The sequence below is a fragment of the Vanellus vanellus genome (assembly GCF_965231255.1).
Source record: "Vanellus vanellus genome assembly, chromosome: 2".
In the NCBI taxonomy this organism is placed as follows: Eukaryota; Metazoa; Chordata; class Aves; order Charadriiformes; family Charadriidae; genus Vanellus; species Vanellus vanellus.
In genome coordinates, this window is record NC_138906.1 from 143,955,240 (window position 1) to 143,972,023 (window position 16,784).

At 40.3% G+C, this 16,784-nt stretch overlaps 2 protein-coding genes across 4 annotated transcripts in view; one reads left to right on the plus strand and one right to left on the minus strand.

Annotated features, from left to right (window-relative positions):
• The window catches only part of CIBAR1 (CBY1 interacting BAR domain containing 1), a gene marked incomplete at its 5' end in the record, with an annotated part of 63,891 nt that extends 58,727 nt beyond the window's left edge, over nt 1–5,164 (plus strand). The window contains one exon of the mRNA XM_082499246.1: nt 4,234–5,164. Within this exon, the coding sequence (XP_082355372.1) occupies nt 4,234–4,344 (111 nt within the window). The 3' untranslated portion in view covers nt 4,345–5,164. The remainder of the gene's footprint in view (nt 1–4,233) is intronic.
• Nucleotides 5,165–8,256: 3,092 nt separating this feature from the next.
• On the minus strand, nt 8,257–15,540 carry RBM12B (RNA binding motif protein 12B). 3 transcript variants are annotated; one of them, XM_082479014.1, is made up of 3 exons: nt 15,285–15,540; nt 12,255–12,300; nt 8,257–11,527 (listed from the first exon to the last, which is right to left on the minus strand). In XM_082479014.1, exon 3 carries the CDS (start codon nt 11,497–11,499, stop codon nt 9,400–9,402), a length of 2,100 nt encoding a protein of 699 aa, XP_082335140.1. In that variant the 5' UTR covers nt 11,500–11,527; nt 12,255–12,300; nt 15,285–15,540; the 3' UTR covers nt 8,257–9,399. The 3 variants fall into 3 exon arrangements, with proteins under 3 accessions (XP_082335140.1, XP_082335139.1, XP_082335138.1); XM_082479013.1 differs by lacking the exon at nt 15,285–15,540 and adding an exon at nt 14,768–14,799; XM_082479012.1 differs by lacking the exon at nt 15,285–15,540 and having other exon boundaries at nt 12,255–12,470.
• Between the last annotated feature and the right edge of the window lie 1,244 nt (nt 15,541–16,784).

Here is a 16,784-nt window from a genome sequence, read left to right on the forward strand (position 1 = left end):
CGTAGTTACCCCTTCTCTGCTCTCAACACAGAAAGGATCAGTTACTGCAGTTGAGTTATTCTGTTGTTGAAAGTATGAGTTGTGCCTGAAATCTGAAAAGATTAAAGATTAAAGAACCCAGTGATTCAGTACATGAAGACCAACCTTGATTTTTAATAAGCTGCCTGTCCTCTCTATCAGTCAAGCAAATTTCATGTTCAAGCTACTTCAGAAAAGTTTACCCATTCCTTTTTTTGAAGACCAGAGGAAGCTGTCAAAAATCTGTTGCCATCTTCCTTGAGAACTTCCTAGACTACTGTAAAACAGTATCAAGGGTATACAAACATCTGTAGTTACTTTGAGGGGCCAGAGGTAGCTGTGTTTTGGACTCTCTTTTAAAAAAACAAAACCAAAGCAAATTAAAAAGAGGCTCCGAGGAGATCTTATTGCGGCCTTCCAGTACGTAAGGGGGGCCTACAGGAGAGCTGGGGAAGGACTTTTTACTAGGGCATGTAGTGATAGGACTAGGGGGAATGGCTTTAAACTGGAAGAGGGCAGGTTCAGATTAAACATTAGGAAGACATTTTTCACTTTGAGGGTGGTAAGGCACTGGAACAGGTTTCCCAGAGAGGTTGTTGAGGCCCCATCCCTGGAGGTGTTCAAGGCCAGGCTGGATGTGGCCTTGGGCAACCTGGTCTAGTGGGAGGTGTCCCTGTCTATGGCAGGGGGATTGGAACTCGATGATCTTCAAGGTCCTTTCCAACCTAAACCATTCTATGATTCTAAAATCAAAACCAAAATATATGTACACTGTGATTTCTCTCCATTTTGACTAATTCACAAGTTTACCTTGCTCTTCTTCTAGCCTTGTCTTTTAGCTGTAACTTCAGATGTTAATGTTCTCATAGCCTCTTACGGGAATATCTGAAAAGAACAGGAAGTCATCTACACCTAGAGGGGAAACTGCAATACATTTTGAAATAATGTCATCTTACTGGGCTATGCAGTGTGTCTGCAGAGGAGGATCACATGGCAGAAAAAAGGGGTGGAACACCCTACTAATGCCGTCACTATAGGGCAGTAAAGAAGAGGGAGGCATCCTGTTCTGCACACCCCCGCGCTGCCCTTTCTGATTCTGAGAATAGTGTGTTGCATCAGGATCAGTATCTTGAATTGCACTAAGGGCTCTAATCTCTGGAACCCACCAAACATCTCACTAGAAAAAAATGTTGCATTCAGAAAAACCTTCAGGTGACTTGTTTTACCTTTTTGTGGATCTTTCACTCCCAAAGTTCTCACAAGTCTAGTTTTACGCTACGTAATAATAATTTATAGACCATAATGTAGTACTTCACAATTTTCCATTTAAAGCAGTATAAATAATATGGTAAGCAGTTCACAGAGTCTTGCAGACTAAGACTATGGGGACAGATGGACAGGGGACACAAACACTAACCTGTAGGTGGGGGGCGGGGCGGGGCGGGAAGTCACTGCTTACCAGATGGGATAAACTGTGCTGGTAACACAATAGTTGTCTTTCAGAGGATTTACTGCATACCATCCTTCAATTTATTTCTGGTTCTGTGGACTACCTACCTCTCTGTATTATTTCCACAATAAAAATTTAAAGTACTCCTTGAGCTTGATTCATTTTTTCACAAATAACTACCTCCTTTTAAAGTTCTAGTGCCTTAATGTGATGTCATGTTGCTTTGTCAAGAAACATGATAGGTTGATCTAAGCATGTCTGTCCCTTACTCCTGGAGTGAGTATTCTGGAAGGAGTGCTATATGCTAAATTATCAAAAGCAGGAATTTGCAAAGATCGTTGATATTTTTGTGTCCATCTTAATATTTTGTCCCTCAAGTCTTTCCTCCCTTGACTTTTATAGTTGATTTCAACTCGCACTCAGACTAGCTGAAGCAATTGAGATGCTAGTTTTTCCATCCTACCTTCCAGACTTCATTTAGCAGACAGTACTGTAAAACCACAAGGAAAGGAGCAATGGGCAATCCTGTGAGAAAGAATTAACATCCCAAGCTGCACTGACAGTACAACAAGAAGACTTGCATTTTTTTTTTTTAATTTTTATGCAATTAATATGATCAGGAGAGAAAACTTCTGTGCACCAGGAAAGCTGTTTGTTTTTTTTTCTTTCATAGGATAGCTGCCCATGAATCTCATTAGGGGTTCAGGATTTTTTTTTTGTTTAACGTGACTATTGCAGGTACTTAGTTTTATACAAGTTCTGAAAAGGCTATTTAAGTTTTCACAACAATTCTTTATAAATCCCTTTGTTTTGCACATTACTTGGCAATTTATCTTCAGCATTTCATTTACTGATTCAGGTTGGTATGTTATATTTTAGACAGACCTATAGCAGAAGAGAATGACCTTTTCCAGATATTTTAAATCAAACTTAATTACACAAGTTTTATCCACGTGCATTTAATATAGCCAACCGGTTTGCACCTGCCCTCTAAGACAGCAAAGGATCGTTTTAACCATGGTTGAAAACGTCTGCATCCAGGTGTTCCAACAGTGCCTGCTGTGTAAGGCAGGAGGAGGGAATTGCCATCCTTTCTGTAGTAGCACATGCAGTGAAACATGCAGCTCAACAGCTTAAGCAAGGATAGTCATCGCCTACGTGCAAACTTAGAGAATTAATTTTCACATAAAATTGTTTATGATGAGCAACAAATTACGAGATTCCATTGCTTTTATAAATTATTTTTTCAGCATTAAGCAATCAAAAATTAAATTTTCACATACTGGTATTGTTCTAGCTTTATGGCAAAATAACATGGATTTAAACTGCCTAATTTCCTTTGTCACTTTCCTTACTCTGATCCAGTTTGGGTCTTAAATTAGCCATCTTGCCACCACCTCACTGCCACCAGGGATAATATTTAATTTATTGTTTAGTTAATTACAGCATGGTCAGAGGTACTTGAGTAGTAAGCACAAAAAAGCCCTAAAGCCAAAATAGCGCCTCTTATTTCAGAAAAGGGGAAGGGGGAGCTTTTATTCAGAAATATGATTGAAGTTCTGCTTAAGAATTTCAGATGCTTTTAACTAGAAAACACTTGGAAAATTAGTCTATCCATTGAAATGAAGCTACCTCAACAGCCTCAATCTGCAGTGCTCCTTGATCTCCAATTACAAATCAGTGTCATTGTCTTTTACTTCTTTCACAAAATGAAAGATTGCTGGTTTAGGCATTTAGACTCAAGTTAACCCAGCTTCATCCAATGATTAACTCCATTTTCTGTTATGTTCAGAGATTTGTAAGGAAGAATTTACTTCAAGCTAAATTATGTACTTTCTGAGCACCAACAAGGCTAAGGATTTTTCTGCTTTCATTAGTTCAATGATTGCAGTTTCCTTCATGCACACACAAAAAACTTTTGTTACATACATAGCTGTATGAATTATGAAATCTTAGAAGTCAATTTAATAACCAGCATTTAAGGACTTTTAAAATAGGGGCTTGTTTACAAAAAAAAAAAAAAAAAACAAGTTTTGTCCTCAATACTGAAGTTTAATTATATCGCTCTATGTGAGAAACTCAGAAAATATAACCAAAATGAGAGCTGCAGATGCCCTTAGAGAACTGCTGAACCCAAAATAATTTTTCAAAAGCATTCCAGATGACTTGGATAACTATCTTTAATGTTCCTTTTCTCATGGGGAAAGAAAAATACATATATTCTACTTTAAATTGTAAATGCTGCATCTTCTGTGAAGAATCTATCTTCAATAGGAAATAGATTGAGCCCTCATTAGAAAAAAGGATAGATGGCAGAATTTGTCAGATGAGATGAAAGCCTGGCAGCTGGCACTTGTTTTTAATATTTGATGAACAAAAAAAGGACTACAGTATAGTTCTGAAGGGCAAGCACTGATGGGCAGGGAAAGAAGTTCATCAAGACTCTTCTAGTAAAGTTTGTGTAATTTATTCTCAAAAACAGCTTAGAGCGGCATAGTGTTGAGTTTTTCATTTAACTGAAGAGGTCTGATGTCTTCACAGTAAGACTGTGCCTTAATACTCATCTCAGCCTGCTGTCTCAACAGCCAACCCAGAAAAAAACCTGACTTACAGTCATATAACTGAAGGGTTAAGGCATAAACTACTTAACCCCCTTCACCTAAATGAAAAACCTGCAAGTATTTAGACAGGAAATACAACCAGAAAATTGTTTTTCTTTCAGGAGAACAAAGACTTGATTTACTTTTGTTGGATTTTTGTTTTAGCAGATTTCCAGCAGTATGCTAAGAAAAGATGAAGAAGAGGAGGAGGAGGAAGATGAAGATGAGGAAGAGGAGGAGGAGGAGGAATTAGATGCTACTAAGGAAGTGAGATAACAAACCAGTTCTGAAGAGTCTTTTTTTTTTTTTTTTTTTGATTGGGAGAAAAAAAATCCCTTTACATAAAGGCTTTTGTGTGTTAATCAAAAACATCACAAAGGCTGTATTTTTAAAATTCCAATAGGAGCAAGAATTGGCACTAATAGTAGAGTGCAAGACAACGAACAACTGGTTTCAAAGAATGGAATAAAAATCTCCTGAAAATGGACCATTTCAGTAGCTAGAAAATGAAATATTTAAATAGAATCCTGTATTATATTTGCATAGATATATATTGCAGTCACATTTGCTTAAACATACATGATGCACAGTGTCCAAAACCAGCACTAAGCTTACAAGCAGTTATGAACATAAGGGTTTGCTTGTTACTTTGCCAATATATTACCTTATTCTCTAGCTACACACCTCCTGGATTTATTAAGTCCTCCAGCTATACCTTTCATAATTGGTTTTATACATCCTAAAGTAACTGTAGTACTCAAGAAACCGATTACAGCAAAAATCCTGTTACATTTCGTTCTGTTACCCACCTTGGATGACAGAAGGCAGGGTGAGGTGTATTGTTTTCTTATTCTCATTTTCCGCAGGCTTGACTAAGATGACTTTTGATTCCTTTACACATACATAATGAACATTCACAAATAAGTACCCAGCCCAGTATCTACTTTTAACGCTGCTTTGCTTTTAAATAAAAGTGCCTTCATAATAAAACTAGTTATTTTATATAGTTGCCATTTATTATATTAGTCAATATGCTATATATAGTTCCAAGTTTCATGTGTTTAACTTGTTGATTCAGTTACCAATTCCATCAAACACACAAGAAATTACACATTTTGAGTGTAATTTCTTACCCCGTTTGGAGATGGTGGTTATGCATGTTCATTTTTGAATAGCATACAATTGTCTGCCAGAAAGCTACTACCATATTGTTTATCTCCAACTTTAGTATCTGCTAAAGAAAGAATACATGTATAAAACTAGAATTTAAACATGTAACTGGGAAAACAATCTTAAGTTATAACCAAATACTCTTTCAGATATGGAAATAAACTAGGAAGTGCCTTTTTAATATTGGTGCTGCCTTTTGTTCACTGATGCAGAGTATGCAATGCATACTTGTTTTGACAGGTGAAAAAACAAGTTTTGCCAAAAAATAATATAAGTGAAAATGTCACAATATATAGGGTTCTGGTTTTAACCCAGAAAAGTTTTACACCAGAATTACATACTATTGATGTGGAACTACTGCTGACAAGTAGAATACTAATGATCAAAACTTAAAAAGTATCTAGGTAACTAATTCCCATCTATTTCAGTGAGCAGGGCACTTCATTAAATATTTGTATCACAACATCAGAATTATGATGATCACCACTTTACCATTTCATATTCAGTGAAATCATGTAGTCCATCTCCAAAATAGATGGTTAACTTCATGACTATGCCAAGGTTTCATATAATACACATATATGCAAATAGTGATTATTTCTGCACTATGCCTTGAAAAAGGAATTCTCAACTAAAAAGAAAGCAGTGTTTAGATTAATTCCCACTAAAAAATTAGTAGCTAGGCTTCAGAAAGAGAATTTTCTTCCTCAGCAGTTTCAAATTCCTCCCCTACCTCACAAAAAAGTTGACTTTAGGAATTACAGAAAAACTTACATAAAGGGAGAAATACAGTGTTGGGCAACTTTGTTCTGCATCTATGAAGTTGTGCAACCTCGAAACTATAGATGAAAAAGTCACTGATTAAAGTATTTTAAAGCCAGAAGAAGATTTTAGAATGTAATTACATAATTAAATATTACCTAAAGATACTTTTGCAAAGATTTTTCTCATGGCATAAGTGCTTACTGGAAGACGGACAGTACTCCATTTGTTCGTATATATTTTTGACCACTGACATGTAGATGATGAAGACTGGTATCCATTCTTACGAAGAGTATTTTGCCACTCTGTTGAACATGCTGGCCCATCCCTTTGGGACTAAGAATTATCTTCTCACACTCATCAGATGATTGTCATATGTTATGGCTTTCCTGAATGCCTCACGCTGCTTCTGTACATAATCATTATTACTAGTTTTTGATGATGGAGAACGTTTTCCTTTAAATCATAATTTTTTGCACAATAGTAGCACAAGCAACTTCAGTGTAAAGCATAACTAGGGAAACTAGCTGTATTTTATATCAACACCACAAACTGCAGCATTTCCTCTGGTATTCTTTTACTATGTGGATGGTACTTAAAAAGGAAGAGCAGTAACTCAAACCATGTAATTACAGACTGTCTCTGATTTGTCCCTTATACTGAAAGTACAGTGCCTCAGAACCATTAAACATCTAAAGTTATAAAACCCTATCATCAGGAAATGCTGTCACCATACCGTGCACCTGTACCACCTATTCAGGCAGAATCAGACTGTCCTATTAACCTTATTATTTAACTGATGTACTGGCATCCCTTCCCAGTTTCCCTCTGCTTTAGATCATCTTATTATTTTGAAGTACAGGTTTTGTCTTTCTAGACCTACCAAAAAACCCTGCTTTTTTGGCCTAGCAGTCAGACATTTCAGATTAACCTAGAATAGTCATAAACTAATCTGGCTTTAAATTAAAGGCAAATTAGCTATAGGGCAAACAAAAAACTCTGCCATTATAAGCTTTATGACTCTATGTATTCACTGCAGGGTGGACGAGGGGGTGTGTGTGTGTTACCATCCCAAAAATTGATGTTATCTTATCAGCAATTATTCTAACTTTCTTGAGAACAAATAATGCTTTTTTTAAAAGATAATCTCACACTTTACCAGCAAAAAAACTACTAAACTCCCCTATCTTCCCAGCCTCCAAATCCTTTTTTTCATTACAAGAATTCATGTGTGTGTACAGCACTACTCTAGAACTAGTAAAAAGTTTACCAATTCATTTTCAATGTTTGAAATCTCCTGTTGTGCAGTAGCTAGAACTTTAAAACCAATAAATTATCTAAAGCTGATTAACTGGAGAAGTTAGTTGCATTCACATTTATAACACAGCTGATAATACAGAAGCAAGAATTAGTAGTAAAGATGATGCTAGCTTACAAAATAATCACGATTAAGTTTTCAACAGCATGATTAGGTCAGACAAATTTATTTTGAGAATTCTCATAACACATCTTCATTTTCCCTGCAAAGTCTTCTGGCTCCTCGATCTCTTTTATAGTAGCTTTGAAATAAAAGCACCAATTTGTTGGGTTTTATTTTAATTCCATTTAAATTCAGAGGATACAGAACAATACACTTCTGAAGCTAATTCCTACCAGACAGCAAAAAAAGGTATGTAAGCATTCAGAATTTGAAAATTTGGCCACATTTAAGTTTCTTTGCTCAGGGGAATTTACATATACACACTGGGCATTATCATTCATTCAAAATGCTTTTTTCCTGGCACTTAAAACAGAGGACAAATAATATGCAGAAGAAATAAAGCTACATTGGCCTCTTAAAAATTACAGAACAAAAATATTCTCTTGATTTTGTTTGCTTCACAGGGTTTACATGGAAGTTTAGTAATGATAATGACTTTACATAAACAAAGTAATTAAGGTTTGACTACCAGTGAGGGTGATCAGTCACTGGAACAGGCTGCCTAGAGGGGCTGTGGAGTCTCTATTGAAAATCCAACAGCCAAGACCTTGAATAACCCATTCTAGTCGATGCTGCTTGGAGAACGGAGTTGGACTAGAGACCCCCAGGTCCCTTCCAACCTCAACTACCCCATGAATCTCTGATTTTTTGGTATTGCTCAAGTAAAGGTTAAATTTTTATCTCCAAGTTGAAACTCTGTTTTCTTAGTTTGAGGGGGGAACTAAAGCTTCATAAAATTCTTCAGTACTTCAAGTACTATCTTGCACAGTTGCAATGTCAACAAAGTCCTTATCCACACTTTAAGATGCAGTTTTTCCTCAAACAGGCTATCTTTTTTTTCTTCCTAAAAGTTAAATACGCAAAGAATTCTAAATACTGACATAAGCATTTATTTTCTTACATAAGAAAATAACATACTTGGTTGTCAGCTTGGTTGCCAGTGACAGATGTTAGTTAAAACTAATCAGAGATTGACCTGGAATGCATCCAGACATCATTAGCAAGTTAATATTCATATTACGAGCATATGGAGATAAAACAAAGACCACTCCAAAAGCTCAGGCTGAAGTCAGAATTCTTGATCTAATTCCAACATTCATTTTCTGCTTCAAGGTACTACAGTGAGTGAGGAGAACAAGAAAGCCTATCCAACTGATTAATAAGGATTTTGCAGTCTTTGTAAACTACCTATTCATTGCTGTGTTGACAAACTGTAATAGTTCACTCTTTCTGGAGGAAGCAGCCAGCATCATTCTCACCAAGACCCCAGATATAATACTTGAGGTCATTAACTATACAAGTTTTAAATATAAGACACACATTTGATGGCAATTTCTTTTTTATTTAAAAAAATTTGCAAAGCCAGCTAATGTGAACAGGGAGCTTTTTTTTCTTCCTTTAATAGAAATGCCTGCAACCACATAAAACCAAAAAAAAAAATCTGAACAGTTTACACAAAAAAAAAAATCAGTCATTTTTAAATTTTATTAAGCTAACCTCAAGTAAGAAGTGTTATTTACTAATGCAGGTAGCACTGAAGTTCTTCTACTTGAACCGTTTGCGTGGTCAATCAACCAGCACATTTTTATTTGATGTAAAATCATGGGACATGGAATTAAAGCAAACTAAAAAAAACCCAGAGCATTACAGCTCCATGCCTTTATACCTTGATGTAAGACATTCAACATCCTCCAGAATTTCTGGGCTCTTCTCTGCCACAAGAAGTAGGCACAATACAGTTCTCTTATCTTAACCATACAGATATTTCAACCAAGATCTAAACAACTGAACTAGGTACTATTTACAACCGTTGATGGAAATAGCTTTTTCTGCATCTTCCAGTAATTAAAAAACAGTGAAAATAACTGCCAATACTGTCAAATCTAGAATGTCCTATTCTAGAGCATCTTTTACTCCTTTTACAGCAAGCTCAACTTAACTTTCCGTGGACCAATCGGCCTATCATTCAGTTCATTAATAGCAGCCATAGCTTCCTCATAGTTTGTCATAGCAACAATGGCATCACCTGAAGGTAATCCTTGTTCGTTATACTGTACAGAAACTGACTCTGGTATGACTCTGTAGCCATAGAAAAAATCCAGAATCTCATTAGGAGTAGCTTTAAAAGGTAAATTTTTCAATCGAATAGGAACAACACGTTCAGAACCACCACTGAAATTTGGATCCGGCATAAATCTTCCTTCAGGAAAATTTCCCATTTTGTTATTCCCAAACTCCATTCTGCCAAAAGGTTCACTGTCACCACCAAAATCCATGAGGGGTGGCGGACCTCTAAAATCCTTAGGAGGGCACATGAAGTCCTCGGGGGGGTGCCTAAAATCAGAAGGATGCCTGAAGTTCCCAGGGGGACCAAATGAATGCATGGGTGGCCCCGGTGGTGGCCCAGATGGTGAACCAACTGGACGAGAAAGCTCACCTCTGTCATACGGATGTGAACGACCATGCATTTCATTTGGTGCAGACAACGGTACAGTTACACCAAACTTCTGCATCTGCTCTTCAGATATAAGTCTTATTAATACCTCTGTTCCCAAGAATCTTCGACGATTTAAATTTTCTGCTTTCATGGCTTGTTCTTCAGATTTAAACTTCACTAATGCTTCTCCCAGCCCAACTCCTTTGTCATCGTAGAGCAAGAAAATATCATCTTCATCAATATCAAATCTTGCAAAGAACTTTTGCACTTCAATTTTTGACACATCAAATGGAAAATTCCTTACATAAACACACATCTTAGGGCCGGAATGACCTTCCCGATAACTTTTTTCTGGTATGGCCTGTCCAGGATGATCTCTGTCCTGCGATCTTTTCCTCTCACAAGAATCAATTATTTTCAACATTGACTTTTTCGAAATTGGAAAAATGTAAACGGGACGGTTGAGAAGAACCTTTCTATGACATTCCAAAGCAGCCTGATAATCTCTCTCACTCCTTAACATCACAAAGGCATCTCTAGTCCTCCTCTGATGCTTATCTGTTAGAAGCTTGATTTGTTTGCTGCATATATCCAGATCAGGAAAAAAAGCTCTCAAATCTCTCTTCTCCAGATTAGTAGATAGATTTCTTAAGTGTATATAATATTCTTGGGTGGGAGGTGAACGAGAACGTGTTCTTTGTCTCCTTGGTGATCTTGAATGAGAATGCTTCCTTGAATGCATGTAGCCTGAACTTCTTGGGGAACGGTCTTCGCAGAAAAAGCGATCCATTTCATTTGGTATGTCTACCCTCCCACCATATTCAATCCACCGTTCCTCTGTAGATGGGCTAATTTCTATAAACCTCTGACCCATGTATTGTCTATGACGTTTGAGACCTTCTAAGGCATCACCAGGTGTAGCAAATTTTACCAAGCAATCACCATTGTTTAAACCATTGCGATGCTTTATCAGAATCACTCCATCCACATGTATCCCAGAAAGAAAAGCACGTACTTCATCTTCTGTTGCAGAGTAAGGTATACCACGTAGAAATAAGTAAAGATCATCTGGGTTGAATGGGTGAGAATCCTTTCTTGACTGATAGCTTGATTTAGGCATACCTATATCACCATGTCTTGTGCCATTGGTATGGAAACCAGCCTCCGGATGATTTGGTGGACCGTAACCAGGTTTACTTATTCCTTTTGGAAAAGCCGTGACTAAATGTGGAACATCTCCAATACCTGATGCACCAGAACCATTAGTACCTGTTCTTCTAGAGCCAGACATAGCTTCTCGTCCCCCACGGTCAAATCGTTTCCGGCTCATTTCTATGGTACTCTGCATTTCTGCCTTGCTGCTGAGAAAGAGCTCTATGCGCGAGTCCTTGATAAACCCTCCTGAACAGCTCATGGCACGCCGTGCATCTTCGTCTGTTGCAAATATAATAAAAGCCTCCCCAATCTCTCCTCCAATAATATGCACACCTCCATCAGGAATATTCAATCCCAAGAAGAAACGACGAATATCTGGAGGACCCGCAACAACAGGAAGCCCCTGTAAACGGATGACTACAGCCATGCTGAGCTCAACCCACAGCAAAAATCACCTGCAGACAAAAAGGTACACATGATAGCACGTCTTTAGTACTCAGCTATTACAGTATCTTAACACTTAAGAAGCTAGAGCCTTTTTAATGAATGTCCTCATCTCAATCAAGAGAGAAGGTATCAAAACCCCCACAAGTTCACAAGAACAAGATTATAAGAAGATTCACTAAAAGTTGATTAGTCAAAACAATTAGCTACTCCACCAACACACGTGCACAAGCCTATCAATATTGCCTATCCTAAGGGCACCAAATTCCACCTAAGTCACTCCTCACCATCCACAATACCTAAAGAACACCTGAAGTCTTTCACAGCATAGTTACTGTATGCCAGAGATCTCTGCCCAGTCCTAAGGAACAAAAAAAAAAAAAAATCCTGTTTATTTTTTGAACTGGACACATTTTCTGTGTTATGATCACACTAGATAATAAAAGGAGAAAGGAAAAAGGACAACTACATCACTGGAAAATGAAGTTATTCACCAAAAGTGATGACTTTACTGCTTTGACAAGTTGCTCTACCCAGGGATCAGTTTTGTTCAATAATGTATGTTTTCTCAGCGTTCAAAAACGTTGTCTCTTTCACGTAGTCAGAGTATTAACTGCAGCAGCCACATGCACTCAGGAGAGCATCTCCTAGTTCCCAGCCACAAGTCTGTCAGAAAAAAGGCCGTGTATGATCTTGTCACAATACTCAGTGAGAAGCGTTAAGCTTTTAGCAGCTTACCTGTTTCTGCTTTGAAGACCTGATAAATTCTGTAAAATCAACTTAACTGTGGAAAGAAAATGAAACAGAATTAATGGCTGATATCTGTACTTCACTTTACATACTGTGCTACACTGCTGCAGCTCATCCATAGCAGTGGCTAACATTAAAGCCAGGCATGTAATGAACCCACAATCTGGGGTACTATGAAGAACTCCTTCCATGTTCCAAGATGCTATGCATTGCATCTTTGTGCTTCCATTTTAGAAGGAAAAGAAATTCAAAATTTAAAGTTGACTTCTGAAAATGATGAAAACACGATGAGGTTACTTGGTCGTCAGTTGTGCCACACTGAACTGTTGAAATGAAACAGACTGACAGTATATCGAGGGGAAAACTCTCAATTCAGTTCTTTTGAGTCCTTGAAAGATGCATCAGTCCATCTCAGGATTATAGGACGTGTCCATTCTTCTAAAATCCACCTGCTTTGGAAGTTCACAAGAGTATGCTACTCACCAGTCCAGCACTGCACTTAACAAACACAGTGAAGATGACCAAATGAAAAAGAAAAAATATCCAACAAGGAGAAACTTCAGAGTACTTCAATTTATAAAGCAAACTTCAGTATTTACCCTATATGTTTACTGTCCTTCAAACATAACAAGAATCACTTTAATACACTGACTTAAATATATCCTCATTTTCAACATTATCTAACATCACACAATGCATAGTACAGTACTCTCAGAACACAAGCTTCTGTAACAAATGACTATGTCCTTTTAAAAAAAAAACAAGAGCCGAACACTCCAATGATGAGCATTTGAGAATATCCCTTGCTCAATGACAAACATAAAGCACTAGATCCTGATGCCAAGTTATCTATTGATCACAGTAACTATCACTCCACCTGAGCTTAGCAACAAGAACAAAGCCCAAATTCTGTAACCAATGGACTCTATGTCATTTCTACATCAGCACTTTGTAAACACAACAAACCGAAAACAACTGCCTATTTAATAACTGCACTGAAGATCATCTGTTCTGTGTACTTTTGTGGTGGGTTGACCCCTGCCAGCAGCCAAGCACCCACACAGGTGATCTCGTTCACTCCTCATCGCCACCAATGGGATGGGGAACAAGAAGAACAAAGTCAAGAAAACTTGTGGGTCAAGATGAAGACAGTTTAATCAGCGGAGAGAAAAAAGTGAAACAAAGGAAATCCCTCACCACCTCCCACAGGCTGACTGATGCCCAGCCTGCCTCCAAACAACAATCACCTTGGAAGACAATAAAAAAAATCCCTTCAATATAAACCAAAACAATCAAACAAAAACCTTCTTCCTCTACCTCATTTTTTTGTTGCTAAGCATGATGTTACATGGCATGGAACATCCCTTTGTTCAGTTTGGGTCAGCTGTCCCGGCTGTGTCCCCTCCCAGCTTCTTGCCTACTCCCAGCATATTCACCAGGGCGGCAGAGTGGGGAAAAAGAGAGAAAGCCTTGACACTGTGCAAGCGCTGTTCAGCCATAGCCAAAACACTGATGCGTTGTCAACGCTCTTTTAGCCACAAATCCAAAACACAGCAGTGTACAGGCTGCTATGAAGAACATTAACTCCATCCCAGCCAGACCCAGTACGCTTTTTAATGTATCTTCTCAACAGATGTGATAGCAATGCCAAAAAGCAAGGAGAATTCAAGGACAGCATTTTCTTATAGGACCTTCGCGTCTTGAAAAAATCAAATCCGCTGCCCTGCTACTTCATGATGTATTTAATCTGTAGCATTTCTGTATTTCCCAACTCTGCATTCTTATCCCAATTTTTAAACAGCATTCAGATCTCTTCAGTATTTCTTCGGTGATAAACAGCAAGTTCTCCACCATTTACCATGGATACAACATACAACCTCCAGTGGTGAAAACTACAGTGATTCCAGATCATAATGTGATATTTAAGAAGTCCACGAACAGAAATGTAAGTTCAAGAAATAAGCTTTTACTGACTGTGTATTAAACGATAATGTATTGGTAGAAACTGTACACAAGCCATCCAACAATTTAAAGTGAATGACCAAAAAGAGTGACTTTTGGGATGAAAGTGCCACACAAACTAAGACCCATTCATTGACTGAGCAAGGACTTCAAAGAGCAAGGCTTTAGATAATAAACAGATTTACAACTTCACGGAAGTGTGCACATTGTTTTAAGAAATGTTACGTTTGATCTGAGTTAACTAGAAAACAGGACTATACCTATACTTCCACAGCCTCAGCAAATTCCAAATACCATTAAAACTTTGCCAAAAAAAACACATCCCAATCCAACTTGCAAACACTGTAGGAAACTAAGCCTGCAGTAGACTACTATTTTTACCACAACGTTGAAAGATTACATAGTCGGCATGCACTGAGCATGCAAGCTAGAAAGAACACCCACGGAAATACCCCAGCTGTAAAACTGGACCGATATGAGAATAACTGGTGGATCACAGAACGATTTCTTATCCTAATCTTCTTCAAAATAAGCCTTACTTAGGCAATTGCAGGATGCTGTTGCTAATGACCGTTTTCACATCGCTGAAGGAAGATGCGAGTGAGCTCTGCAGCTGGGCCCGCTGCACGGCCGCCTTGAGCGCGGGGCCGCCTCCGAGTAGGGAGAAAGCCTGTGAGGCACCCGCCGCCGGCTCGAGGGCCGGTCCCCACCGGCCCTTACACCGCTTCGACCACGGACGGCACAGCGCTGGCCCGGGAAGGGGCGAGCGGGCCGAAGCCCGGGGCGGCGGGATGGGGCGCAGCGAGTGCGGGGACGGGGAACCGGGGGGCGGTGAGGCCTCCCCACGGCACTGGGACAGGGCTGAAGGGAGGCACCAAGGAGGGAAGGATGATGGAAAGCCAGGCGGCATGAGGAGGCCGCGGCCCGAGGAACGGCCGCGCAGCGGTTCGGCGAGGATTGGGCTGCCGAGAACCGGCTGACGGCGCGAACCCCGCGTCCTTGGTTACACGCAGCGCCCCGGGAAGCCGGTCGCTCTCCCTCACGCCATCCACCCACCGGACACGCCACTAGGAGAGGCTCCGGCGGCGAGCCCTGCTCCCCGCAGTTCCCGGCACAGCACCACCAAGATGGCGTCCTCCGTCGCTCCCCCCCCAGCATTCGTCGGAGAGACTGCACTGCGCCTGCGCGACCCCCTCCCCTCTGCCTGAACCCGCACGAGTCCTTCCGGCCCTCTCGCACCCCGCGGAGCGGCGCCGCGCCGAGCGCCCCCAAGCGCGCATGCTCCGAGCGCGCGGGACCCCAGGACGCCGCCGAGAGACGGGGCGGAATCGCCGCTCTCGCCCTCTCACCACCCTCCGCGCCTGCTCTTGCGCATGCGCGGTCTCACGCCCAGTTCCTGTCCATGCGCATGCACGCCGGTGTGGCGCGAGGGCGGGTCCAGTACTCGCAGGGGTGATGGGAGCCGCGCTGCCGCTACTGCGCGTGCGTTATGTGCGCCTGGTGGCGATCTTTGGGGTGTCCATACAAAACCGAGGTTTATACAGGGGACATCGTCACTTAGGTTACCGTTGATTTGGCGGGTTAAGCTTTGTCTTCAGTCTCTTGTTCCCGTTAGTCCCCGTGCTGAGGGATCTGAGCCTGTGGGTGCCTCAGGCGCCGAGGAGGGCGTTTGCGGCCACTGCTTCTCTTCCGATGGGCACAGACATAATATCTAACCTGACTCGGGGCTGGCTGGAGTCTGGGATTTGGGAGGAAAGGCAGGCAGGGACGGAGCGGGGAAGAGGAGGAGGAAAGGTGTGACGCTGTGTAGAGGGAAGGGGAGAGGCAGGCTACTTTGGTTGTGCAGGTGAGGTATCCCAGTGTTTTTCCCCCTGGCCTTTCCCCGTCTTTTACGTATTCTTCCCTGTAATTCTAGGCTTTGTACTCATCTGCTCCATTTTTGATAGACAAGAATCTGTATTATTTACAGTAGGTTCGCCTAGTAACTCAGCCTTAAAAAACTTCTTGAACCCAGCAGATGAAATCCGAAGAGGAATAAAGCATTTGGTGCGATACACACATAAGCTTCCATGCAATGCTAATACTCATAATAGGCAATCAGCACACAGGAAAGGGGCAATGAGGAATAATTAAAATCCAGGACATGAAGGGCCTTACAAAGTTCTGGTAACATTTGAAGGAGTGTGAACAAAGAGTGTCCTGGCAGGTGAAAAAGGTGAAGGGGTTCGCTGGCTGTGCATCCATCCATTCCTCCAGTCATTTTGGATGTTTGCTTAGGGGGAAATTACACACACACCACATTTGTATTACACATTGTGTAACAGTTTGGGAGATGCAGTACCAGAAAGTACAAACTAGACCTCTGTCTTGCTTCTTTCCACTGCTCTCATCCAGCTCCGTGATCTAAAACAAGCCAAACAAACCCCTCCTATCTTCACTTGCCTGCCACTTGCAGGCTCCCTGCCCCTCTGGAGCTGACACTGCCAATCATAGAATGGTTTAGGTTGGAAGGGAACTTAAAGATCATCGAGTTCCAACCCACCTGCCATGGGCAGG

Bases quoted from the DNA above. Each gene is read 5' to 3' on its own strand.
- RBM12B (XM_082479014.1), bottom strand. From the start codon at position 11,499: ATGGCTGTAGTCATCCGTTTACAGGGGCTTCCTGTTGTTGCGGGTCCT.